The following is a 20,007-nucleotide window of genomic DNA, read 5'->3' as shown; positions in this document are numbered from 1 at the left end:
AACATTCACCGGTATACTTGGGAAGGCAGGGGAACCAGATCTGTATTGACTATATAATAACAGATCAGGAATTCAGAAAGGCTGTGAGAGACACATGTGTATTCAGGGGATTCTTTGACGACACTGATCATTATTTAATCTGCAGTGAAATTGGGATTGTGAGACAGAAAGTGCAGGAGGTCAGGTCCATATGTAGGAGGATAAGAGTGGAGAAACTTCAGGATAAGGAAATCAGACACAAGTACATAACAAGGAATGCACAAGGTACAGGGACACAGTACTAGAAGTGGCGAATGTCTTGGAACAGTAGTGCGTAAAGGTAGGATGAAGCAAACAGCTTGGTGGAATGACACAGTCAAGGCAGCCTGTAAAAGGAAAAAGAAAGTGTATCAAAAATGGCTACATACTAGAACTCAGGTAGACAGAGAAAGTTACGTTGAAGAAAGAAACAAAGCCAAACAGATAATTGCAGCATCCAAGAAGAAATCTTGGGAAGACTTTGGAAACAGGTTGGAGACTTTGGGTCAAGCTGCTGGAAAACCATTCTGGAGTGTAATTAGCAGTCTTCGAAAGGGAGGTAAGAAGGAAATGACAAGTATTTTGTACAGGTCAGGAAAACTGCTGGTGAATCCTGTGGATTCCTTGAGCAGATGGAGGGAATATTTTGAAGAGTTGCTCAATGTAGGTGAAAATATGATCAGTAATGTTTCAGATTTTGAGGTACAATGGGATAGGAATGATGATGGAAATAGGATCACATTTGAGGAAGTGGAAAAAATGGTCAATAGATTGCTGTGCAATGGTATGAAATTAAGTTGGAACTCATCAAATACAGTGGAATGTCAGGTCTTTAATGGTTACACAGGATAATTGAAATGGCCTGGGAGTTGGGACAGGTTCCATCAGACTGGACTAAAGCAGTAATCACACCAATCTTTAAACATGGAAATAGAAAAGATTGTAACAACTACAGGGGTATCTCTTTAATCAGCGTTGTGGGTAAAATCTTCTCAGGTATTGTTGAAAGGAAAGAGTGAGTATCAGTTGAGGACCAATTGGACGAAAGTCAGTGTGGGTTTAGGCCTCTTTAGATTATGGCAAATAATGGAGAAGTGTTATGAGTGGAACAGGGAATTGTATCTATGCTTCATATATCTAGAAAAGGCATATGACCGGGTTCCTAGGAGGAAGTTATTGTCTGTTCAACAAGATTATGGAATAGGAGGCAAACTTTTGCAAGCAATTAAAGGTCTTTATGTGGATAGTCAGGCAGCAGTTAGAGTTGACGGTAAATTGAGTTCATGGTTTAGAGTAGTTTCAGGGGTAAGACAAGGCTGCAACCTGTCTCCACTGTTGTTCATATTATTTATGGATCATATGTTGAAAACAATAGACTGGCTGGGTGAGATTAAGATATGTGAACACAAAATAAGCAGTCTTGCATATGTGGATGACTTAGTTGTGATGGCAGATTCAATTGAAAGTTTGCAAAGTAATATTTCAGAGCTAGATCAGAAATGTAAGGACTATGGTATGAAGATTAGCATCTCCAAAACGAAAGTAATGTCAGTGGGAAAGAGATATAAACGGATTGAGTGCCAAATAGGAGGAACAAATTTAGAACAGGTGGATGGTTTCAAGTACTCAGGATGCATATTCTCACAGGATGGCAACATAGTGAAAGAACTGGAAGCGAGGTGTAGCAAAGCTAACGCAGTGAGCACTCAGCTACGATCTACTCTCTTCTGCAAGAAGGAAGTCAGTACCAAGACTAAGTTATCTGTGCACCGTTCAATATTTCGACCAACTTTGTTGTATGGAAGCGAAAGCTGGGTGGATTCAGGTTACCTTATCAACAAAGTTGAGGTTACGGATATGAAAGTAGCTAGGATGATTGCAGGTACTAGTAGATGGGAGCAATGGCAGGAGGGTGTCCACAATGAGGAAATCAAAGAAAAGCTGGGAATGAACTCTATAGATGTAGCAGTCAGGACGAACAGGCTTAGATGGTGGGGTCATGTTACACGCATGGGAGAAGCCAGGTTATCCAAGAGACTCATGGGTTCAGCAGTAGAGGGTATGAGGAGTCAGGGCAGACCAAGGAGAAGGTACCTGGATTCGGTTAAGAATGATTTTGAAGTAATAGGCTTAACATCAGAAGAGGTACTAAAGTTAGCACTGAATAGGGGATCATGGAGGAATTTTATAAGGGGGACTTTGCTCCAGACAGAACGCATAATCAGTCTTAAATGATGATGATGATGATGATGATGATGATGAGATAATAGAAATCTGAAGTCGAGATATACAAAGATATGAGAGAGGAGGCCCAGGTCAAGATCCAACAAAAACCACACAGTACGAAGAAAGGGATGAAAGTGGGACCATGAAATACCTGCCGGGACACTAGACACTACTAACAGCACAGGATGAAGAACATAAAAAAATTATCAACCTGTGTGAAACTATATGTAAAGACAAGGTAATTTCAACAGTGACTTAATGACAATACTGTACAGTGGCACAGCAGTAATGTGGGGCAGGGGTCTAAAGTTACGAACACACGTCATGTAAACTATAAAAATAACAAGTGACAAGGATAATGTACCCATAATGGGAGATTTCAGAGTCATCTTGGAAGAGGGGAAGCTGGGAGATTTGGCTTAGCAATAACTAATAACAGATGAGAACACTTGCTTGAGTTTTGTGAGAAACATAACATAATGACAACAAAAACAACCTTCAAAATGAATAAAGGAGGAGATGCACATAGAAAGATACAGATGCAAACAGGATTAAAATTGAGTTTATATTAGTGAAGAGAAGGTATATAAAGTAAATAAAGTCTAGCCATAGCTACCCAGTAATAGATGTAGACAGTGATTTGTCTTATCAAAAAGATGGAGTATTGAAAGAGTCAAAGAGACAGCAGTAAGAAGGGAGTATCAGCAAGAACAAACTCCCTTAACAATATGAATATGAAGATGAAAATGGTATCTGTTCTTTTGGACATGTCTGGAAGAACAGATACCATCGGTGACCAAGCAGCTCTCTAGAATGAAATGATAATTAAATCAAGAACCCAAGCTGACAGGCACTACGAAGTAGTGTGTGGACATTAAGTTGGGAATGTGGGGCTCACGGCAAGCATGCAAGGGATACATCCCTACAGTTGCACTATTCTCTGTGCCCTCGGTGACTCAGATGGATAGAGTGTCTGCCACATAAGCAGAAGATCCCAGGTTCGAGTCCTGTAGGGACCTCATTTTCAACTGTCCCTATTGAGGTATATCAACGCCTGTCAGCAGCTTAGGGTTTTGATTTAATTACCATTTCCCTTAAAAATAGTAGATGAAATACCGATTAAAACTGAATATAGAAAATTATGGAAGATGGACATAATTACAAACTTAATTCAACAAAAAGAAACCCAAGTACATCAAGAAAGATAGAGAGTCATAAAGAACAACATATAAAAATGGATAAATGAAGTATGTAGAGATATAGGAACAGATGTAAAAATGGAAAGGGTGGTAAAACATTAAAAAAGATTAAGGAATTACAATTCAAGACAAGGACAATATCATTGTGGTAGGAGACACACAAGGAAACATTATGAATGCAGATGAAATAGTCAACAGAAGGAGGGAATATCTTTAAGAAATTTATGAAGGACAAATAGGCCCTCCAGTTATGAAAATGGAGTTTGAATCAGCACTGAAAGAACTTAGACTAAACAAAACTCTACATCTTGAACCTGTTAAACTGAAGTTGCAGTAAGGCAACTTTTTGTCCATGAGTTGTTAGTATTTTATTTCTCTCTTCATTTTCTCAAAGTGAGGACTTTCCAGCATCTGGAGGAGATGTGTTGAGAGGGCTTCTGACAACACACGGTAGGGTTTGAATGATGTCCTGTTTTTTGAATAGATCTTTAAGGATTTTTGACTTCAGTGTTTCTGTTTCAGTGATGATGATGTTAGTGAACTTCACTGTATACTACTCAAGTTACCTTGGAAGCTGTCTTTCTGAATATCAGAACAGATCGAAGATTGGTAATTATCTGCCTCTATGTTGACTATCTGTCTTATGGCCTTGAGATCTCGAACTACTTCTTGTTCACAGGACATTCACAGCTCCATAGAGCATGAGAAATTTACACAAACTTGAAGTGAGCTGATACCCCATAAGCATACTGCTGGGATTTAAAGCACTATTGTGGGTAGGTATGCACTACAAATCCTCTCTTACTGCCCCCACATGCTTCACTTGTGGTATCAAAGGCATCTCAGTTGATCACACCCATTGTGCTGCTCACAGCTATGTGGGGAATGGCACTTTTGAACCTCTTGCCAGTGTGCCAGGGTTGAGCTTGTTCTTCCTTTCTTCACTTTTCTCTGAGGGAGACATTCAGTAAGGACATGAAACTGATGTAGATGATACCACTAAACATAACTTTGTGTCAGTGTATCAGCCTTCATGAACATTTGTTAAATCAAGAACATCACTCTCTTTGTATACAACTTGGCACTGCCAAATAACTTACAGCCTTCAAAGTTATGTGTAACTCATTATTAAGTGTACATATTGTAATTAAACTTATTAATGTGTTACCTGTGTCTGATTGTGCTTACTGGCCACCTCCACAATTCACACAATCACTGTTAATGTACATGAAATTACAATATATTAAGTAATAACAGATAAAAAATGAAATGTTTATGAACCTGAAAAAAGTCAATCCATAAGTTTAAGTAAACGCAATCGACAACAGAGTAAGAATCAGCTTAATTTTTCATGGAGCTCATTGACAGAATAGGAGTGACTCAAGAGGAAACTCTTCAGTTTCAATTTGTAAGTGCATGGATTACAGCTAAGATTTTGGAGTTCGAGTGGTACCTTATTGAAAATGGATGCAGCAGTATACTGCATACCTTTCTGCACAAGAGTTAAGGAAGTCTGATACAAATGCACATTTGATTTCTTTCAAGTATTAACTGAGTGAAAGCTGCTTATTCTTGGGAATAAGCTAATATTGTTAACAAGAAATGACAGTAAGGAAAATGATATTGAGAGGCCAATGTCAAAATACCCAGACTAGTGAATAGGGGTCAACAAGAGGTTCATGAACTTACACCACTTATTGCCTGAACTGCCCATTCCTGAGCCAAAAATATCCTTTTAGAATGGTGTAACTACCAAAATATAATACCATATGACATGTTGTTGTTGTTGTTGTTGTTGTTGTGGTCTTCAGTCCTGAGACTGGTTTGATGCAGCTCTCCATGCTACTCTATCCTGTGCAGGCTTCTTCATCTCCCAGTACCTACTGCAACCTACATCCTTCTGAATCTGCTTAGTGTAGTCATCTCTTGGTCTCCCTCTACGATTTTTACCCTCCACGCTCCCCTCCAATACTAAATTGGTGATCCCTTGATGCCTCAGAACATGTCCTACCAACTGATCCCTTCTTCTGGTCAAGTTGTGCCACAAACTTCTCTTCTCCCCAATCCGATTCAATACTTCCTCATTAGTTATGTGATCTACCCATCTAATCTTCAGCATTCTTCTGTAGCACCACATTTCGAAAGCTTCTATTCTCTTCTTGTCCAAACTACTTATCATCCATGATTCACTTCCATACATGGCTACACTCCATACAAATACATATGACATAATCAAAAGAAAATAAGCAAAGTAGACTAATTTTCATGTCAGACGATCACACACTACAGATACCATTCAAATAGTAAAAATGGTAGCATTAAGTCTTTGTACAAGAGGCTGAATGTGGGCTTTCCATGACAGTTTACTATCTATCTGAACACCAAGAAATTTGAACTGTTCAGTTTCACTAATCATATGCCCATTCTGTGAAATTAAAATTTCAGGTTTTGTTGAATTGTGTGTTGGAAACTGTAAAAACTGAGTCTTACTGTGATTTAGTAGTTTATTTTCTACAAGTCATGAACTTAGGTCATGAACTGCACTATTTGAAACTGAGCCAATGTTCTACACAACATCCTTTACTACCAAGCTACAGTCATCAGCAAACAGAAATATTTTAGAGTTACCCATAACACTAGAGGCACATTATTTATATAAATAAGGAACAGGAAGGAGTGGCCCCAGCACTGATCCTTCGGGCACTCCCCACCTCCCACCCCCCGCCCCCCCCCGCCACCCCCCACTTGACCGTACCCACTCATACCCCATATCACAGCCATTCTAACCATTTTGAAGAACGACCTTTTGCTGTCTGTTGCTGAAGTAAGTGGTGAACCAATTGTGAGCTACTCCCCGTATTCTGTAATGGTCCAGCTTCTGGAGCAATATTTTGTGATCAACACAATCAACCTTAATAATTTCCACCAAGGTACATGGCCACTGACAAATATATGAAGAATGTTTTGACTGTCTTTTGTCAAGTTCACAGAATAAACATTCAGAAGCCCTGATTACTTATGATCAGTCAGTACAGAATTTTTAATTGGCCATTTGCAATGAGCTACTACAGTGAATAGTATTTTTCAATTCAGTTTAGCATAGCAGGAGTATGTTATTGACATATTTTCAAAAAATTACATGCGGAATGATTGAACACTGCTACAGTGGATATGGATGGTTGATAGCTAATCTAGAAATGGATGACATGGCACTGTGTGACCCACTGAAAGTGTAGGGTAGTCAAAAATTAAAAATAATCAGTCCTGCTTTATTAACAAGTAAAGCAGAGGAAATGCTTCCCTTTAACATCTGCTGCTGTTCTATTGTCAAATTATGAAGCACACCTTTTTACTATATGGCATATTGAACACATACGCCACATGCACCACAATTATGTGGATCCTCTTATTACAGTAAAAAGGCAGAGAAAAACATGATGGTGCAGTGCTACTTCATCTTATTTCTTCGACTGGAAGGAAATATTATGGCAATAAAGCTGATTCACCTTTCCCCCCCTGGCATGTTCATGGCAAGGTTCCTCGACCACTATGTCAGCTCCCTTATTTTCCTGTATTTTGATCCACCAATGTATCTGTAATTATGATATTTTTTTCATTGTTTTTCTCACATGAGACAGGAATCAAGAACAAATGAATCATTTTCTCCATTGGATTTATCTCATGAAGATTCACAAGCTGTTTTGCATCACAAACTGATGATTTGCCTGGCAGATAAATCCTGAAGAAATGATCAAGGGAAAGAAATGAAAAGCAAAGAGAGACATAAGAAGCTAATTCCTGGTGAACAGTGAAGGAGTAGATAACTAAAGTACATATTAGATAATGCCCATGCTAATATTAACAGGAAATGTTTATTCTTAAAGTGATTACTATTTAAATATGTGGTGAATAAGATGAAACATTTTATAAAGATTCTTCATTGATTTAAAAGGAATGCTCTGACCTGTGTAGCCAAAACCTAATTAGGCTGAACTGAATTGTATTGTAATTGACCTTCACGTCTACAAAAGTGGCACAAGCATAAGGCATTGGACAAGTCAATTTACATATGTACAGGTAAAAGTGATTTCTATTCACACATATTTAAAATTACAAATAATACACTTCATACATTTAAATAATCTTCAACGGAGTAGAAATATTGAGGTTTTGACCTCACTGTTTGCTTTTATGCTTTTGAGAAGTTAGTTATGACATCTAACTCTCATATGGAAAGTACCTTTCTGACATAAGGATTTCTTGCTTCGGGTCAAATGTACATTTTTATTTTCTCTGGTAATAGTATCATGAGTACCAGAGTTCTTTTGCAGTCTGCTGTTCTTACCTGATCTCTCCCTCTAACTGAAATCAGTCAACACATTACTTAATTTGCATGGACATATATAATTCATTTTTATTTATAACATTCCTTCGAAATTGGTAGGAGCAAAATGTGATAAACGTAAAATTTACTACAATCAATATTTATTGCTTGTAACTATTTAAAAAAATGTGAAAAAGCAATACAATGTTCCAGACCTATATTTTATATACAAGATCATACAATTAAGGTCAATATTTGACAGCCATATGAATAGCAAATAGACTCCATTGTTTTTATATAGAACTGGACAGCAATTGGGAATGAGTCTGATCTAATGTTTACATGTTTTCAGGAATGCCATTCATATTCAATTGATATTTACTCTGAGGAGATGAAAACTGATAGCTTACTAGAGACTGAAAATTAAAGGAAATAATGATGACAGACTTCGAACTGCAGTGATGTGTTCAAAATAATTTTCTGTGTTAATGTTCTATAAGGTGTCACCACCTTGGTGTTATGATTGTAGCACATTTGCTGTATCATGAGAAATAATGAAGTATCTCTACTTCAGGGTAAGTTTGATACAAAGCTGACAGTAAATCAGAATTTCTATGACACGAACAAGAATCTACAAGGAAAATCGATTTCATACCACAAAATTAACAATTAAAAATAATCCAAAGTTTCCAGCTGATTTCCAAAGACAACAAGTGATGTAACATACCTGGGTTTAACACTTTGTAGAGACATGAAATGGAATGAGCACAGACTCAGTCATGAATAAGGCAGGTGGTAGACTTAATTTTGTTTGTAGAATACTGGGGAAAATGCAGCCAGACTACAAATGAAATTGCTTACAAATCATTTGTGTGAACAGGTCTGGAATATTGATCAAGTGTGTGGGACTCATATCAAATAGCACTAGCAGGGTATATTGAATGTGTATAGAGAAGAGCAGCACAGTTGAAACTGAACTGGCAGACTCTTGAAGATAGATTTAAACTATCCTGAGAAAGGTTACCGACACAGTTTCAAGAACCAGCTTCAAATGATGAGTTTGGTAATACCATACAACCATCTGTCTATCACTCACATAGGGATCATGAGGAAAAGATTATATTAATTACAGCTCACACAGAAGCATTTACAGTCATTCTTGCCACACTCAGTATGAGAATGGAATGGAAAGAAACCCTATGCCATGCAATTCACAGTGGTTTTCAGAGTATGGCTGTAGATGTATGTGTAGGTGTAAAAATCCAGAAAAAGCAAAATAGGTGCTGGTGAACAGCTACCTCATACCAGGACTGACCTATGGTATTGAAGCAATCACCCCCACAAAGAGAGAGCCAAAGACTCCATGCATCAGAGATGAAATTCCTTAGATCCACCTTCCAGAAGACCAAAATGGATAAGTTAAGCAATGAGGAGATAAGGAAGAACACTGGACTCAAGACATCCATTTCAGATCAAATCAGCACATCCAGACTACAGTGGTACTGGCATGCAATGAAGTTGCAGCCAACAAGAACAGCCCAAATAAATCAGGAAAGAAAAGTGGAAGGAAAACATCCTGTTGGAAGACCCAGAAACCACTGGGTGGATATGGTCAAGGAAGACCTGACGTCAGAGGACGGACAATGGATATTGATCTCTATGACAGGTTATACATGGACAGAAGGAAATGGAAGTGGCTTATTAACAGATTAGAACTGTACAATGTTTTTGTTGTTGTTGTTGTTGTTGTTGTTGATGATGATGATGATAAAATACTTATTACTGAATATATAGAAATAATTCTTTACAGAAACTCAATACAACAGTATCAAGATCTCATTATTACCTTAAGTTTTATTCTTAGAGTCCAGAACACATATATTTGCATGTCTAAATGCAATTAGCATACCTGCTGATAGAATTATTTGTTGCCTTATAACAGGTAGTATAGGATTTATTCGTTTCTAGGCCCAGCAATTTTAGACTGCGTTGAAATGCTGACAAAAAGTCCTGTATTTCTTCATCCTCATCTGTTTTCTCAAATGTTACACGTTTCTTTGGATCACAGCTTCTGGCACGTACTCTTCTGTTATTTCTCCTGTATTGAAACAGACAAAAAAAAAAAAAATCAATTAATCTTCTATGAACGCTCACAAACATAGCCTCAAACTGCTGAATGATAGCTAGGTTGATGAGACATTCATGAGACTGAAGCATCCCAGCAGATTTGAGAGACCATAAGGCATTGAGAAATAAGTGTTCATTGCTCATGAGACAACAATAAATTAAAGTAACATACATTAGTCACAGCCAATACTGTATGGTGTAAGTGCACTATATCTACCGAAGCTAAGTTCTTTGATAACCTGGCAGAGACAGTCATTGGGCATTGTAGTGTTGACAATGCATGGCCTTTAAGTCTAATGTCCTGAAGTGGACTGACAGCCACAACCTCTTTTACAGAAATGTTCTTGGAAGGTCTTGTTATTTCAAATGGGTCTAAAATAAAACACACTATCTTTGCACTCCATCAGGCTGATACATTTAGCAGCAGTTTAAAAAACAAGAAATAATTAGATGCAAATGCTTGATATAGCATTTACACAGGGTGATGTTTACCACTAGAATTCAAGCAGATAAAATGACAGAAAACTTCAACCACAAGGCATCACTTCCTCCAGAAACATCCGTATCATATAATGTTGCCAGTTCATAAAGGAGCTCGGTCCATCGAGCAGACCTAGCATCCATGGCTGCCTGCCTGTGGCCAGAGTTCATGTGAAAAACTTAACAATGAGTAATAATAATAATAATAATAATAATAGCTTTACTCAACATTGAATGGTACACTGCACATGTACAAAGAAATAGTAATGATTAAAGTTATTAGTACAACACACAAGACATGTTCTGAATACGTCATTAATTTACAATAAAATTACAATAAGGTATTTACTGATTTCTATTCACATAATTTCTCAAAGCATTTGTTGTTCTTGTTGTACTCTTCTGATGTGTAGAAAGGTTGTTTTACAAAAAATTTCTCAAGCTTATGTATCAGTTTAATTGTAGGAAGAGCCATGACTACACTAGGCAGTGCGTTAGCTAATTTTATACCTGCATACTGAGACCCCTTTTCGTAAAGTGCTGTTCTGTGTCTGCCAATGTAAAATCTTTCTTTATTTCTAGTATTGTACCAGTGGAATTGGTCTTTTATGAGCATGCCATTGTGGTTAATAGTATTGTCCATACAGGATTTGTCACTGCAGTTTCTAAAAGTGTTTATGACTGCCCAGATGCCAGCAGTTACGTTGTGTGAGTTTTGAAGCTTATTTGCAACATAGTAGCTCCTGGACTGTGTGAGTAAGTCCTTATAGTGTGCTTGATATATTTTGAAAGCTTCCATTAGCTCAGGAATCTCTCTATTATTCAGAATTGCACTGTGGAGTAGTTTTAATTTTTACCTTGCTTCAGTGACATTACTATTTACCCAAATATTTTTGTTTATTTTTTTGTTTGTTTCTTTTTTGTGATTACAACTGGGCATGTGGTATCAAAGCAGTAATAGAAGTCAGCAGCAAATCTATCATGAAAAGCTATTATTTTCAAACCATTTTATTTGTGCTAGCATGCAGTTTAGTCTGTTTATGTTGTCATTATACATTATTCTTTTAGTTACAAACTATTGCTTTGTGGTGACAGTGGGGGCCTCATGGAGCTACAATTTAAGCTGTACTGCATGGTGATCTGAGATGGCTACTTTTAAAACTGATGCACAGTGGGATAGGTGGGTCATGTTTGTTATTATGTTGTCAAGACATGTTTTACTATTGCCCATTTCTCTAGTGGGTTCCTGAATGAGTGGGGTCAGGTTAAACTCATCACACAGGTGATGTAACTTTTTGGTGCTGACATCATTTGTTAATAAATCTATATTTATATCCCCTGGAACTATTATATTTATGTGACCATTTAGCCCAGAAAATGTTGTGTCTATATATACAAGCAAGTCAGAAACATTTACGAAAAAGGTACATGTATTTGCTGCAGGTGGCCTGTAAACACCGATAACTGTTATGTTATCTCTACCCCATTTTAGGTTTATTGCAGCAAATTCTGAGACTCCTTCCAAGCAGAAGGCACTCACATCAATAACATTAAAATTACTTTCATTTACAGTGAAAATTGCTACACCTCCCCCTATCTTGTCTTTTCTACTGAAGGCTGTGCAGAATTTCATACACAGTGGTTGACTACTGCTAATCAGAGCTTCATTGTGCCAATGTTCAGTTACAACTAATATATCGGGTTTGTCAATCTGTGAAATTACATCTAGATCATTATGCTTATTTCTAAAACTACCAAGTTTCTGATGTATGATTTTAAGGCTGAGTTTTATCTGCTGGACCTTAGAGGATAATTATGGACTAGTGATGAGGCCAGCAGGCTTTACAAGTTTCCCTGGCTTGCCAGCGGTGGCTGGTGTTGTGGCAGATTTTGTTGAGGTGGGTTGTACCACCCCAATGCAATGGGCTTCTTTTTATCATTTTGTGAACAAGTAGTGAGTAGTCATGTTAACACCTCAAAAAATTCAGCATGCAACCACAAAACTTGGTGATACTGTTAGTGTTTCACTACATATTTACCCTTCCATGTGACATGTATCTCCCAATGGGAGAGACCTCAGCTGTAGGAGTTTGACTGTTCAGGAAACAGTTCACCTCAGAAATCAACTCATTGTCATTCTGGAAATGCAAGCCATGCAATGGAAAGACAAAAAGAGACATGAAATGTCATGTCAAAAGAATACAGAAGGAGGAAGGAGGGTGAGCCAATATTAGATAGAGATAGCCCAAAAATGTTAGAGAGAGAGAGTGTGTGCGTGTGTGTGGCCCTTGCTCCTTTTTCTGGGGGGTGGGGGGGGGCAGGGGGAGGGGGGATATCTAGTGATAGACAACACAGCATTTGTCCATGATTATTGGCTAGCTAATGAAGTCATCTTGATTGGCTTGGCACAGGTGCAACATTTCTGCTGCTGTACAGATTCTGTATCTATCTTTCAATGCCTCTGATCAGTTGCAGAACACAGCAGAAAGTAGCCTTTGTCATGTACAACATGTCATTTAAGATGCTGAAAACTAATCAGCAACTAATTTTTAGTTTTTCCATTATCACCTCTTGTAATCCTGCCAGAAGTAGAAATGCATAAATCAGTATACACTAGGCTCTATCTGGCTATCCTTGCATCTATCGGTGCTGAATTAATGGAAGTGCCAATTACTGAGTGTCTTAAACTTAGTGTAAACACACAGGGATTATACTTTATTAAATCCAAAGATACATTCATTTTCATAGAAAACTTAGTCTTTGATTGTGTCCAAAATTTCTAATTGTCACAATGACAATATGCAATCACAGTATTCTGTATGATGTAATGGCTTTGCAAGCATTAAATCTGTACTGCATGTATTTGGTTGTTGTATAATGTACTCTGGGAAAATGTCTACAGCTGCAGCACCAGCAGTGTGAGGTATAATGTGTTCTCTTCCCCTATGCCCTATTCTCCATCACTTTAATGATAACTTTCCTTTAAAATTTTAATTCTCTCTTCAGCTGTTAAAATTTGTCCATAAAAAGTTGATGATGATGTCGGTTCGTGGGGTGCTCTACATCGTGGTCATCAGCGCCCATACAAGCTCCAGTCTTTCCATTTCCGGCCTCACCATTATCCAATTGATGATGAGGACAACACATCAGTCCCTGGGTGAAGAAAATTCCCTACCTGCCAGGAATTGAACCCAGGACCTCGTGATCCAGAGGCAGAAACACTAGTCACTAGACCACAAGCTGCAGACCATAAACAGTTGCTCATTCAACACTGTATTCAGCGGCAATGGCTTTAGGCAAATAACCTAAGTTCAACTTATCTCTAACTTCCAGTGCTTGAGGCTTAGCATAATGTGTTCCTCTTTGGAGCCATCATATTGAATCATAAAGAAAGCCACAACTCCAAACATGTATAGCATTGTTTAACATTATAATTATCTAACAAAATTGTTGTGCATAACAGTTCATTATTGTATGTGTTATCTCTGCTTGAGTGACTAGAAGCTGGATGCAGGGTGGATTACTGAGGGGCCAGATTACTGAGGGTGAGAGTTTAGTGTAATTACAGATAAGTCAAATGGGGTCATTAGGTGGAGTACAGAACTGTATCCCTGCTGGTACCAGTACACATGGATAATAAATGGTGGCAGATTAAAGGACTGCCCCAGACTTTCTTGGCCCACTGTTGTGTAGTGCATGCTCTCGGGTGGACTTATCTTTGAAAGCCTTGCACTACTTGGCTATTTATAGACACTGAAGTACACTCTATTATTCCTGGGCATTGAAGCTGGGCTTGCACATGAAAAGGTGAATTTTCTTAAAGTGGTGAGGTTCCCATTCTCCACTTGACCACCTATCACAAGTGCACTGACATAGTGTGTGAGCTCCAGAAGCATGGTTTGTATTCGAGTACTTCCTGGCCTGACAAAGTTACAGTGTTCTAACATTTGACTTAGTCATTAAATCTCCAGAATACTTTAATTGCAAAAAGATGTCCACCTCTAAAAGGATTTGTTTGTGTTTGGTTCAAGAAGAATCAGGATCTATTATTTTCTGTGATTTATTTGTACGTTCTGTTGAATGAAACCTGTGTTACTGAAGAAGCAGGCTTACAACAGTCTCATCTGTGACATGGCAGTTTTCGAGCATCAGGGCCTCCACTCCTCTCATGATTCCTGGTACTTCATAAAGAGATGGTCTGCCATTTCTTTTTTCACACTGTTAAATATTTTGAGGGGTGGTAGTACACAAAAAAAGTATTGTAAACAAGGGTTCTAAAATGCATACCTTAAAAGCTGTGAGCACTTGTTCATCTTTTATAGAGCAAAATGCATCTCTTCCACTGCAAGCTCTTTCCTTTTATGTTTTGGGAGGAGACAGTATGGACCAAAAAAACTCCCGTAAACATGAGCTCTAAAATGCTCCCTTTCAGAGCTAGAAGGACTTGCACTTGTTAAACAGAGGAGATGTGTTTCATTGTATTGAAGATGAACAATTGCTCATAGCTCTTACAGTATGCATTTAGAGCTCATGTTTACTGGATATTTTTACCCATATTGGTCCCTACTACCTCCTCCCAAAATATGGGAAGCAAAGAGCTTTAAGAAGAAGAGAGATTTTTCATAGTATCTATGATGACCAAGTGATCGTAGCTCTTAAGGTATACATTTTGGAGCCTATACTTACTAGACATTTTTGTCTTGTATTGGTAGGTACTAACACCTCCAAACACCCTGTATCTGATGGTGCATTTGCTATACACTTCCACCAACTTGACATGAATTGTTGCAGCGTTGTCCCCCTTCAAAAGCACAAAATGTATTAACACACAATATTCCACTTTATCAGTGAGCTGCGCCATTTTTCTTCTTCTCTAGTGATGTGCTACAGTACTAAGGCATGAGGACTTCAGTGTGAAGGAGGACTGCAGACATAAACCTGTATATATGAACAAATTATCTGTGTAACTTTTACTTTTTATAATGCAATAGTTAAAACTTTATAACTGCCATTTGTATCAAATACCATGAAGAAATAAATGTACTGTGAAGAGTGTATGAATTCCAGGGTTCTTAAGAGGTCTCTGCAACATTTGCAGTTTTCTATTGTGAGGGAGGAACTGTATGGCTTAGAACTTTAGCAGCATGGAAAGCAGCACAGAACCATAATCAGCCACAGCCTGTCAATGCTTCTGCCTACACAGCAACATCAGGAGAAGCTGCCATCCACTTCTGCAGGCTGTCGTCTGAGCCTGGAACACTGACTGACTGCCACATCATAACAGCCAAGCCAAGGTCATTAGCCTGTTTTCCAGAGGTTTCTAATTGACACAGAAACATGGCTCTCCTAGAGACTTAGCCATGGGCAGAGGTTTTTACACCCGCAGGTCCAGCCTGTCATCATCAGTACAGATCGGACATACTATGATGCATAGCCTGTGCTAGCCATCACTGAACTTATGACATAGCCACAACTGCCATCTCAGGGCCATTAACCAACAACTGCCCTTTGATTATCTGAGCCAGGGCAGCCAGAAAGCTGGGCTGCCTTCATGGTCCAGGCAATGGATTGAGTTCCAATCAGCTCCTAAACTTGGGGGATCACTGCTTCTCTCCAGCAGTTCTGTGTTCATCATCCAGATAGCCTTGCTGGGCATGCCTACCTAACCCTGGCTATCTCATGCTGCCGGTGTGTCTGTATCAGCATGATAGGGTCCAAGAGATGTCACCTGCTGCTTACTCATACGCTGCTCTATGTTTACATATGACTGTTAATAAAGAGTTCTGGCAACAGACTGGCTGCCTGCATTGTCTGTACCTCTACCAACCTCCAGCAGAGAGCCACTCGTCCATACCTACCTGATATCCTTTCTAATGAACAAATACTTTATTTACTTTAGATTCTTGACCCCAGAACATTATTACATAAGATGACAGAGAAAGAAAAAAGGAAAGTCAGTTAACACCCTTGTCTTTTTGTCAAGAAAATGAGATATTCTTCTCAGTGTAAAACATGCAAAATTGAGCTGCATATTAGTTTATCCATATGTGGACTACATTTTGACTTGAGGTCTCAGGTCTGCTGCCAAATTACACTTTTATAAATGTAATCTGGTGGCTGACCCAAGAATCATTTACTGAACGTATCAAACAGGAATGCCTGAAGAATTACATTTCGAATTTGTTATCAAGCTGGACCACAAGATATTTTACAGTGCATATCATTTGGTCTACTTCTATTTCTGGTACTGACAGGTAATATTTACACTCTTGCACCTGCGTATGAATCTCGATGAGATTAACATTTAAATGGTTTCCTGTGAACCAGTTACTGGCCAATTCAGTCACCACCTGGGCTGTGTCTTGTAAGGTATAGTATGAGACTTCATTTAGTAAGTGTATGTCAAGAGAAAATTTTAGTTTTTGAAATCTTCTTTAAGGTCACTGGAAGATCATTAATTTAGGTTACAGACAGAAATGGATCAAATACCAGTGTGGAGTCCACATGTGTCCACTCATTCTGAGCTTAGTTTTATTATTGTGACAGTCTGTTAATGTGACCCTCTTCTCTCTTTTATGGAGGTAAGCCTCTAATGATCCACAATGGATCCATAACACTTTAGTTTTTTAAGCAGAATTTGGTGGTCCACACGATCAAAGGTGTTGACAAGGTCATATAATATTACAAGATAATTTTACTTGTTTAATGCTGTCAGGATTTCATTTGTGATGTCTTCCAGGCCTTCTCTTTGGTTAACTGTTTATCAAACCCAATATTTTCTACTCAGAAAAAAATGTGACAATATTCTGCCACATGTCACTTCCTCAAAAACTTTTCAAAAGACTGGAGAAGTGAAATGAGCGGATAATTAGAGGTAGTTTCTGTTTCATAGGTGGACGCGTTGAACAGCATATTTAAGCTGCCGTTAGTCAATGACCGCTTAAAGATAGTCCTGTCAATTCCGCATAAGATGTTAATACTCTGATGGTAACACAATCAATGCTAGAGGTGCTACAACTTTTTAGGGGTCAAATTTTACAATCACATACTGGGTTTCACTTTCTTTGTAGTCAATGTATCTCTGTTGTTGTTTGCAGTGTCTTCAAAAGCAAATCAAATGCATCCCCAGCTACTTGCTTATCAGGAGGTACATTGTTTGCTGTGACTAGGAGGAAGTAATCATTGAATTTGGTGGCCAATGATTTCAGTTTCCATCATTTTTATCAACAACATTCTAGGAAGAAAATTTCATTTGAATCTCAAAATTGTTTTTGGTTTATTCTTGAAGTATTTTATTTTCTGTCTGTAGCTTAGCTTTTTAAATAACAGGCTGAAGGATTTAATAAGACTGGTGGTTGTGGAGCTTCAATTATTGACTATTATGTGTCCTCCATATTGGATACAGCTTTCCATTCATAGTGCATGATCATTAACACCCTTGGGTTAGCTATCCCCTGTAAATGCTTCTGTTTAATTTTACCCTTAAATATGTTAATAAGACTTACTGAGGAAAGTCCAAGATGGAATAAACAGTATTATGAAAAATGATAAATTATACTTACCACCTACAGGAGGTGCTGAGTCACAGACATGCACAGTGAAAAGACTGCTAAGCATTTAACCTTTTGGACAAAAAGCATGTGTGCGAATGGACATGCATGTGCGCGCTCCCTCTCTCTCTCTATATATATTTTCAAAGCAGAACTTTTTATCCAAAAGCTTACATGTTTGGCTCCCTTTTCATTGTGCCTGTCAGCAACCCATCACCTCCTCCATGTGAAGAGTAGCAATCTGTCCCTTTTATAATACTGTTAATAAGACTTAACTCTGCACAAATTCGCAAGTCCCTTAGAAAGTGGCCTGCACCTGAAAAGTCACAGCACTGTCCATCCGTCATTTTAGACAAAGTGCCACTAATTGCTTCCCGTGAAGGACAAATTACATGCAAACTATCAAAACTGATTGTTTGATTGTTCAGCAGCCTGATGGCTGGCACAGATCACATAAACTATCATATTATGAAGCCCCTGACTGTGCCTGTAAGTATAAGTTTCAGTGGATTCCATGTAAATATGATTTTTTTTCTATCATGTCAATACACACAGCACGGAAAAGCTGATGAAGATGTCAATACTGGAGGACAACAGTATGCAATGTTGGAGTCTGTTATTTTCATTGTATTTGAATGACAGATGTCTGTCCCCAGTAGCTGAGTGGTCAGCACGGCAGAATGTCAATCCTAAGGGCCCGGGTTCGATTCCCGACTGGCTTGGAGATTTTCTCCACTCAGGGACTGGGTGTTGTGTTGTCCTAATCATCATTTCATCACCATCAATGTGCAAGTCACCAATGTGGCATCAAATGGAAAGACTTGCACCCGGCAAATGGCCTAGCTGATGGGAGGCCCTAGTCAACAAGACATTTGCATTTTTAATGACAGATACCACAAGAAGGCTGATGTCTAAGATTATAGATGTAGGTTGTCTCATTGGAATGTGCAGACTGTGTCCCCCTAGAAATAAGGTACACCAAAATCTCTAAGAAAAGAGTTGGGCAGAAAATAGGGCCCTTAAAGCCTTACTTATCAACATCTTAGACGTATGATACAGTAACATTGTGCAAAATGATTCAAGTTTGTGCTAAATACGGCAGTCAATTAGTAGCATTTATTATCTTGTCAACTATTAATCAGTATGCGAGAAAAACCAAAGAGTAGTACACACAATTTTTAAATATAATCAAGACTTTATTAGCTCTATCATGACTCAGGCTGACTTGTGAAAGCAGTATTGCTTATGTTGAACAGGTAGTGCAAAATGTAGTTTTCAGTTATAAAGGCATGTTCCAAAAACTTTTACTCATCATATGTGAATTAGGTAACTGTTCTCAGTCCATTGCAATATAAGCCCCACTTACAAAGTTTGCCCTTTTGCTTTGTCCTTACACTTAAGCTGCAGTGGAAGTGTTCACATATCACGTTTCACCATCTCCTAGGTGTTAAGTGTACCAGCCTACCTTTCAGTGTTTACTTTCACCCACTCTGTGAAACCCCAATTACTCTCAATACATTCAGAAGCACTGCCACTCTGGTAACTATGCATTCTGAATGAGTTAATATGTGTAGCTGAATTTCTATGCAAAGCTTTCAGTATCTGTTCAGATTTTGGGTCTCACACTTGAAATGTTTCCATACATTTGCTGGTGTGGTCTCTTGTTTGTTTTTGACTTTGTTTTGTGCCCAGTTATTTGATAGGATTTACATCAGAGAATTATTCTAATACATTTTCTGTACATATGAAGTCAGAATAAATTTCATATTTGTGATGAAAATGACATATCCTTGTAGATTTGAAGGGGAAGATATCCTGGAGAAACCCCCTAAGAGTTGTGATGAGCATAAATTCTGTAATGCAGACTATACTAACAACTCTTCTACAAAATGTTAAAGTAGTAGTCCACAAACAACTACACAAGTACTATCATCAGTGCCACCCATTTTACAGTCCTTCAGAAGCTGAACAGTCTTTGATGTGGTGGTGAAATACTTGTGAAACAAGCATATTTTATCTAAACATTCTATTGAAGGAAATGGGATTTTTGTCTGTTTACATAAGAGTTTGATGATTCAGATTC

At 38.2% G+C, this 20,007-nt stretch overlaps 1 protein-coding gene across 2 annotated transcripts in view; it reads right to left on the bottom strand.

Moving 5' to 3' along the window:
- The window catches only part of LOC126334892 (calponin homology domain-containing protein DDB_G0272472-like), a 146,428-nt gene that overhangs the window by 117,738 nt on the left and 8,683 nt on the right, over nucleotides 1–20,007 (bottom strand). For both annotated transcript variants that reach the window (XR_007564784.1, XM_049997597.1), the window contains exon 2: nucleotides 9,677–9,865. Coding sequence is in view for 1 of the 2 variants with exons in the window: in XM_049997597.1 (XP_049853554.1) it covers nucleotides 9,677–9,865 (189 nt within the window). In the remaining variant the exon portion in view is untranslated. The remainder of the gene's footprint in view (nucleotides 1–9,676; nucleotides 9,866–20,007) is intronic.

Source organism: Schistocerca gregaria, chromosome 1 (genome assembly GCF_023897955.1).
Source record: "Schistocerca gregaria isolate iqSchGreg1 chromosome 1, iqSchGreg1.2, whole genome shotgun sequence".
Lineage (NCBI taxonomy): Eukaryota > Metazoa > Arthropoda > Insecta > Orthoptera > Acrididae > Schistocerca > Schistocerca gregaria.
The sequence above is the reverse complement of the archived record's forward strand: the minus strand, read 5'-3'. Positions and strand labels throughout refer to the sequence as shown.